Source organism: Siphateles boraxobius, unplaced genomic scaffold (assembly GCF_051911475.1).
Source record: "Siphateles boraxobius isolate OS27281-9 unplaced genomic scaffold, OSU_SipBor_1 7, whole genome shotgun sequence".
NCBI classification, from domain to species: domain Eukaryota; kingdom Metazoa; phylum Chordata; class Actinopteri; order Cypriniformes; family Leuciscidae; genus Siphateles; species Siphateles boraxobius.
This window is the reverse complement of record NW_027509197.1, coordinates 17,524,542-17,533,733: the sequence shown is the minus strand read 5'-3', so window position 1 is coordinate 17,533,733 and position 9,192 is coordinate 17,524,542. Positions and strand designations below refer to the sequence as shown.

The 9,192-nt window shown below is 34.5% G+C and overlaps 1 protein-coding gene across 1 annotated transcript; it reads right to left on the bottom strand.

Moving 5' to 3' along the window:
• Nucleotides 1–921: 921 nt before the first annotated feature.
• Nucleotides 922–6,834, bottom strand: mmadhcb (metabolism of cobalamin associated Db). Its single transcript, XM_077217150.1, has 8 exons — nt 6,591–6,834; nt 5,929–5,967; nt 5,642–5,780; nt 5,208–5,425; nt 4,559–4,664; nt 4,108–4,238; nt 3,388–3,474; nt 922–3,304 (listed from the first exon to the last, which is right to left on the bottom strand). Exons 2-8 carry the CDS (start codon nt 5,935–5,937, stop codon nt 3,110–3,112), a joined length of 885 nt encoding a protein of 294 aa, XP_077073265.1. The 5' UTR covers nt 5,938–5,967; nt 6,591–6,834; the 3' UTR covers nt 922–3,109.
• Between the last annotated feature and the right edge of the window lie 2,358 nt (nt 6,835–9,192).

The following is a 9,192-nucleotide window of genomic DNA, read 5'->3' as shown; positions in this document are numbered from 1 at the left end:
TGACTTTTTTGCAACGAAAATGCGGGGATTATAAAATCATGCAAGCCCCGCATAAATATGCGGACTTTGGCTGATTATGCACTAAATCATGCAATCGCATAAGCGTTTTTCTGGAGGGACTGTTTAGTCAAAAATAAAGTTTATAAATACATATTTCATATTCATGCCACATAAACATAATTATTTGGGATAGGATACATTTAGGCTACATGATAACAATGTACTAAAAATGGAAACGTTTTTTATTTACAGACGACAACGTTGTCAAAACGATCTCCATTCACACGGATCACAAAATGCTGTATTATGCATGCCAGGCCAGTAGTTGGCGATGTCACTTTGAAAGGAAACACTAAGCGCCTATTGAGTAGCAAGTAATACGCATGTGCACTTTGAAACCTGTTTTCAAAACTTTGCATTTTCAGGCCCCCAAAACGCGGTTGTTGTGTAAATAAACGGCCAAAACGCATATTTAAAAAATCTGTTTTTAGATGTAACCGGTGTTGTGTAAACAGCCCATTGTTCTACCCGGCTTAAAACAATCTAATAAAAGTGTGCATGTAGCTTATTAGGTTTTTTCACATGAAAATTCTTTATGACAAAATTGTTACCTCAACAATTGACTGAAGACTAGTTACACAAAGGTCATTTATAAATTTAGGCTAAACACTGTGTTACTTTAGGATGATAAAAGGACCAGATGACATTATTATCATATTGTTGATGAGTTATCCAGTAAACAGTTAGAAAACTTTCCAATGAACAAAGGCTATAGGAACCATGTTTTAGCAGGACAATTACATTTAATTAATAGCCATGTCAATCCATCAGACAAGGGGTGATGATGACTGCTGTTCTTAAAATCACACAGTCTGTGTTTGATCAGCCGCAGACTTTGATTTCACCACACATCATGACAGATTTTTTGTGTTAAGTACCTTTAATGAAATCTTCAGATACTGGTTACAGTTACAGAAGAAGCAAACCATAATACTGATTCAATGCACTCGCCATACAATTATTTGCTTTTTAATTTTCTACAAAGGACTAAAAACGACGTAAGCAAATTACCATATCTGATATAATAATGCAAAATATTAAGATAAATAAAATAATTAAAAAAACAGCTCCAAAGGTGAAGTTACATTTGCATTTTAATTAAAGAATAAATGCAATTGTTAACACAACACTCTGAACACTTAAATCTATGAGCATATATGACCATGAAAGTATTTATATAATCCTTATGTTATCCACATGATTTAAACATAATTCACCGACACACACGTGCTAATGGAGAGTAAAGAACTATCTAAATAATGGCATCATGTCAGAGTTTAAAGAAGAATGATTATAGTCCATCTGTTGTGCTTCTGAATGAAATCAAATGACACCATTGAGACACTGACCTCAGCAGCTGCCTGGTATGATCGCTTCAAGCGAATCAGTTATCAATAGCCAACATCTACATTTCTACTTATATTTACACTGCACATACTCTACAGTTCAAAAGTTCGGGGGCAGTATGCTTTTTTTTCAGGATGCATTAAATTGATCAAAAGTGACAGTAAAGCCATTTGTAGTGTTACAAAGGATTTGTATCATGGACACCTCAAAAACATTAAGCAGCACAACTGTTTTCAACATTGACAATAATAAGAAATGTGTCTTAAAACATCAAATTGTTATATTAGAATGATTTCTGAAGACTGGAGAAATATACGAGTAATGATGCTGAAAATTCAGCTTTGCATCACAGGGAGGAATACATCACATTTTTAAATATTTTACTAAAGAGAACATTTCAAATTTTAATATCACAAATATGATTAATTTTACAATTTTTTTTCTTTTCTTTCAAAAACAATTTCAAATCTGACCGAACCTAAATTTTACATTTTTGAACCGTGTAGTGTACATATACAGTATTTATATATTCAACAATGTTTTGGGCTCTGCTTAAATATTAAGCTCAAAATACTAATTGTTCATGATTAGCTGTTATGCAAAAATGTATATATATTAATACATTAATGACTTGACCCGTGAACACACTTGTTTTCAACTGAATACACACTAATGGTTTTGCTGAGTGTTTAGAGTCTAAACTAAGCCATTTATGAAAACCACCTGATATTTAAGAACCAATAATTCATCATGTATAAATGTATGATCATTGGTCAAATAAAATCAATTCAGTCATTCCAATTATCAGTCTAACTGTAGTTACATTTACCAAGTCTATTTACTTAAAAGGCATCAAAATAACACAAAAATATGCCAACATTATAGCCAGTGATACTCCTTTTGTATTATTTATTGTGCCTGTCATGGAGCTTTGACTAAAGCTTACAATGCTGAATTAAACGGATTACTGCTCTTGATCACTAAACAAACATTTTATGTATAATTTATAGAACAAAATTAACCACCATCAACAACAAATTTACAATTACCAAATGCAGATACATATTGAGCAAGGGTGAAGAAACAAATAGCTCTACAACTGTTGCAATTTCAGTTCCTGTAAGGTCTGTACTAAAAGTAAGGCAGAGAGCGAGAGAGAGAGAGAGAGAGACAGAGACAGAGAGAGACAGAGAGAGAGAGAGACAGAGACAGAGACAGAGAGAGAGAGAGAGAGAGACAGAGACAGAGAGAGAGAGAGAGAGAGACAGAGACAGAGACAGAGACAGAGAGAGAGAGAGAGAGAGAGAGAGAGAGACAGAGAGACAGAGAGAGAGAGAGACAGAGACAGAGAGAGAGACAGAGAGACAGAGACAGAGAGAGACAGAGAGACAGAGAGAGACAGAGACAGAGAGAGAGAGAGACAGAGACAGAGAGAGAGAGAGAGAGAGAGAGAGAGAGAGAGAGAGACAGAGAGAGAGAGAGAGAGAGAGATGTTAGACATTTGACACAGAAATTCCCTCCGTAAAACAAATATCCAAAATAAAAGTTACAACAAAAGTGCTCTTTGTTCTACAAAAATAAATACCCATTTCCAGCAGCAGTCATTGGGAAACCTCATGAAGTGCTTTATGGGATGTAAGTGTGTTTTTGATATTGATAGTGTTCACATGGCGACACACACAGCATCTTTAACTAATTAACTTTAGTCCCCTTGTAGCTTCTTCATGATCTGGCTGTTGGGTGGCGCTGTGGTGAATAGTGTGCCCACAAAAGCGTGCGTCCCCCACATCACATGCCGAATCACTTTACAACAGCCCAGGTCTTCAATCTGAAAACCTAAATGCCGATACCTTTCATCTGTTTCAAAGAGCGAGTTGTTTGTGTACGGACCAAAGAACTGAGGACAGAGAAGATTAAGAAAATTTAAACAGCAGCTTGTGGATTGTATCAAAAGTTCAGTACACGTTTAATATGACTTACTGCAAGTCCAGATGACGGGTCTATGAAATCGGCCCAGAATCCTTCTGTTCGGAGAGCATTACATATCTCCGTGGCACCTGCAATAAACTGCATAGAAGGAACACAATTATCAACATTGATTCAACTCTAATGAATAGCTTTAACCATGGAGTTTCCATTCAGCTCAGCTTACATGGTTTTGGCACACGTTCAGTTATAAATCTTTCCTTTGAATAAAGCTGCTCCTAAACAATCAACGGCATGAAAATAATACAGTCCCTGCAGCATTCCTACAGCATGGCCCCACAGTGATGTGAACCAGACAATAACAGCAAATAACACAGCCTGCCAAAACTCTTCCTCTCATACACACGTTCTGAAGAACTTTTTTTGTACTAAAGCCAAATATGTTTGCTCATGGACAATACAAAGTCACAGAGAGGGGCTCAAATATAATAACTGAATCATGAGCAACTCTGATGCGTAGTGACAGCAGCTTCAGTTAGGCATTATGTGTGTTCAGTAATAATATCATATTCAATATTATATATCATGTAAATACTATAATATTAGAATATAATACAATACACATAAATATATATACTTATTTTGCAATGTTGAGTGCTTGAGATCTCTGGCACATCTCTTTAGGATGTTGAAATGTGCATCTTGTTAATTGCAAATAACATGATTTATGCACTTATATATATATATATATATCAAGCGACTAGATTAACTTACTTTAGCCAGCAGCTCTTCCCTTTCTTTGTCCACTTGCTCAGTCCAGGCCGTCATGTCGTTCTGTGTCCTCTGAGTCACAGTGACCACTATCAAGCCAGTTGACGGCGCCTCAGGGAACATGGACTCGAAATCTGAATTAGATAATAAATAGGGTACACGCATATAAATAAACATTAACCACAATAAAGCGACACTATAGTACGAAATAATAAATATCTGGACACTAATTACATACAAAACACTATTCATTTTGAGATTTAGAACCACAAAACTCAGTGCCTAAAATATATATGCTACAAATGCTACCCTCTTGTGGTGATATTTCACATTTACACCATTCAAACCGAGACCACCCCAACTGTCAACAACCTCATCAGAAAGTCACAGTGCAATATAACAAGTCCATGCTAAATCTGATGGCTTCAAATACTCTAAACAGCAACATACTGACCTTTCTTTAACAATTCAGGGCAAGACTGAATGGCACACTCCACACTGGAATGATCAAAAAAGTGCTCTGCTTTATCTACGTTCTGTGCTGAAGTTTGATCAATTTCCTAAAAAACAAAACAAATATATGTAGATGTATATATATACACAGTATTGTATTCTCTCTCTCTCTCTTTGTATATATAAAAGTTTGGTGTCAAGATCTTTTTAACAAAAATTATTATTTTATTTAGCAAAGATGCATCAAATTGATCAAAAGGGACAGTAAAGACTTTTATATTACAAACAAAATCAACTATATTTCAAATAAATGCTGTTCTTTTGAACTTTCTATTCATCAAAGAAACCTGAGGGGGAAAAAAGTACAATTTCCTCAAAAATATTGAGCAGCACAAAATATTTTCAGCATTGATAAAAAGAAATGTTTCTTGAGCAGCAAATCATCATGTTAGATAACCCTTATTATAAGCATTAGCAAAATAATAACTTTATTAATGATAGTGAAGTCTTTTGTTTTTCAAATCCATGTTAAGTATGATCTTTAACCATTAATGCATTAACTTCACAACCATTAATAATGTTATTTTTACTAGTTATTTATTTATTCTGTCATTCCAAATACAGATTTTTTTTTTCTGAAAGCATCATACATGTAGCTCATTGATAAAATGGGCCAGGATGAAGTTGTGCCTCTCGCTGCTGGACTGAGCAGTGAGCAAGTCCGGCATCACACTGTGGGTCGGTGTGCTCCTCTGCTCCGCTGGACCCTCCATATGACAGTCAAAGCCCACGTTACCCGGCAACTGGAAGCGCTTATCCTGAGGCCCAAATGGGCCCATGTTCTCATCCGGCCAAACTGTCCTGGGTACTATTCACAGGAAATAACCAACACAAACCATTAGAAAACACCATTTAAAAGCTATATTACATCAAACTAATGATACAACAGCAAATGTTGTTATTAATCTGTATGTTAAATATTTTGTAATTACGGTAAGTCTACCTGAAAAGGCAATTACTAAATTCTGTTTTATTGGAAGGCAACTGTTTTTTAAATTTTCTAGAGAGGAATACACTTATTTACCAACGTTAGGGGGTGTGTTGTTCACGTGTGGCTCATCTGAGCCGGACGCCCCAGAGAAAGATCTGGCTCCAACAACACGATGAACTAGAACGTGAAGCCCTGGCAGGTACGTCACCAGCCGAGCTCTGCTGCAGAGCACCTGGGAAAACACAGCAAGCTGTTATATAGCACTTATAAACATCTCTACCATAGGAGAACAATGACAAACATCTAGTCATGATGATAGATTTAGTTGTGTTTACTTGGATCCAACTTGCAAAGACTAGGGTTTACAGTAGTACACTTACACTGGTCATCCTGTTGGGCTTCTCTTGTTTACAGTTCACCTGTGGGTGGGGGAAAAAAGATATATAGTCACATAATACTTTTTTAAAATAAAACACACACACATACACACACAACCACTGTAGCTCTTCATTAGGCTAGCTGAAAAAAACAGTAATTATTTTGAGCTGGATAAAACATGGATGCGAGCAGTGGATCCACGATTTCATAATTTACGTTACAGCCCAGTAAGTTACAGCTTCAAAGAAACGGGTCATTTTGTTAAAATCACCATGAGTTGCAATATTTCCAATTAGAACTAAGAACTAAACAATAATAATCTGCAATATGTAATAAACCAGCTGCTGTCTGTCTGTTGTACAACTTACAGAGAGGTCATAAAGGAGCAATAAAGAAAGAATATAAAATTACCACTATAAAAAACTAAAATATTCGGGCTTCAACCAATTCTCACAAATGTAATAACAGATGAACTATACGTAAGTTAAACAGTTAATGACACATTTGTTATTTACTCGTGTCTCATAAAATATGTTGAAAAGTTAAATTTAATAACAATCACTCCAATAATAATGAAACATATCCTGTGTTCCGTTTTATTTGGTACTCTCTTTGTAGATGCGCAATATCATTATTCAAATTAAGCAAATGTATATGTTCTTACCTGAATTTTGTATGATGTATGTTAGCTGTTAGCTTGCTAACAGCTACTCTGGTTTAACCTTATGATTACGTAACAACGGAAGCCTGTAAACGACAAACACAAGAACGTCCCTGAAATTTCTTACAGCTCCACTAGATGTCCGCAGAACATAATAGAAAATGTTTCGCTTGCTCGTTCTTGAGACTCAGGGTGCTTCTCATTTCTTATTTGTGCATCCTCGTTTCCTTTCCTCGCTTCCTTTCCTAGCGCCTCAGCTCCTCCCCCTGTAGGTTGTGAGGGAAGGACGCAAGGAAAGAAAATGAGGATGGAGGAATCGAATGAAAGCTTTTTTTATACATTGGAATACTTGATCACTCGAGCGTCACTTCATAGCGTCATCAGCAGCGTTCAAAGGATCTGCCCTCATGTTGTTGAAGTTTGTTTATTTAAGAAATTCATAATGAATAATAATAAAGCAAGATACCCTGTTGAAATATGTGAGATGTGTGGTTTATATAAACTGCATAGGTAAACTATAATTTAAAAAGATTGTGACCGATGTGAAGGGGGAGGAGAATGTATACGTGCGTCACGTTTAGTCAATAGAACAGTTCCGCATAGGATACACCTGTGTATCCTCGCTCATGACTCCTCTGAAAGCCTCCTCACTCCTCGTTCCTCGACTCCTCGCGGTGCAATTAGAGAACTGAGATGTCCTTCAAGATGGCTGTGCTTGATTGGTTTCCGGGTCATAGGATGGAGGACAGAGGAGCGAGGAGACGAGGGATATTGAGAAGCACCCTTAGACATGGGTTCTACAGTATACAAAAAAGTATTTTGCTTTTGGGTTGCTTTATAATAGAATGAAACCGGAAAAGCTTGTTGCCATTAAATTGTTTCCATTAACATTGTTGACTCATAAACATGTCTGGCGGGATAAAAGCACACAACAAAAACACAGGAAAGAGATTTTTTTTTAAATAGCACATATGAATATGTTTGTTTAATGCAGTTTAAATGTTATGTGGCTGTATAAGCAATTGTGTTTTGAAATTAAAATTGTGGATAAATTACTATTTTCCTTTGCAGTTTGACTGGCCCATATTACCTGAAACAACTGGCCCATTTTACCTAAAACTGCGCATGCAAAAAAAGTTGGCACAGCTGATATTTCAAGAAATGTAGGGCCTAAATAATTATATTTTATTACATAATTTCAACACAAAATTATCAAAAACAGTCATGGAAAAGGCATGGTATTGTAGGCTATTATTGTCCCAAACGATTTACGAAAAGGTGGCCCAATTTAGCTGATATCACCCTATATATCAATAATTACGTGGTTAGGCTAGTAAAAAATAAATTCTTGATATCATGAACTCTATTTTTACTAGTTGTAATGTTACTTTTTGGTATCTGTAAAAGTATTTCAACATGTTACATTTGTTATTTCTGATATCTGAAAATGTATTTCTGATATCAATAATTGGGGGAGTAATTTCAGAAATCTAAAATGGCTTCCTTACAAGTAAAAATCACATTCATGATATCAGAAATTAAAATTTTTACTTGTGACAATCAAATGATTGACATCAAAAATGAACATAGCAATTAAATTGATAGACATTTGCACTATGGCAAGCCGTTTTAACTTTTATTCATTTCCAGGATATGAATTCTTGATATCAACCATTCAATTTTTGATATCAACAATTACATTTTTGATATCAACAATTAGATTCTTGATATCCACAATTGAATTCTTGATATCTGTAATTGTATTTTCACTAGTGAAATGTCACCATAGGCTGCCATTCAAAATTAATTGTTGATATCAACAATTGATTTCTTACTAGTAGAAATATAATTTTTCATATCAATAATTACATTGTTACTAGTAAGAATGTGAATTCCTGATATCAATAATTCAATTGTCACTAGTTGAAATGTCTATTCTTGATATCAACAATTTAATTGCTACTAGTAAAAACTTTCATTTTTGATATCTGAAAATGTATTTCTGATATCAATATTATTTCAGATATCTAAAATGGCTTTCTTACTAGCAACAATCATATTCATGATATCAGAAATTAACATAGTCACTAGTGAAAATGGAATTATTGATGTCAAAAATGAACATTGTTACTAGTAGCAATTCAATTGTTGATATCAAGAATAGACATTTCAACTAGTGACAATTGAATTCTTGATATCAAAAATAAAGGTTTTTACTAGTAAGAATTGTATTTCTGATATGTGAAATTGGAATTGCAACTAGTAAGAAATCAATTCTTGATATCAACAATTGATTTTGAATGGCAGCCTATGGTGACATTTCACTAGTGAAAATACAATTACAGATATCAAGAATTATAGTTTTTACTAGTTGAAATACAATTCTTGATATCTAGAATGAGCATTTTAATTAGTAAAAATGTGATTGTTGATATCAAGAATTAGCATTGTTACTAGTGGAAATGTAATTTCTGATATCAAAAATTGCCATTGTTACTAGTATAAATCTAATTCCTGATATCAATAACTATAATTTTAACTAGTTAAAATTGAATTGTTGATATCAAGAATTCATATCCTGGAAATGAATAAAAGTTAAAACGGC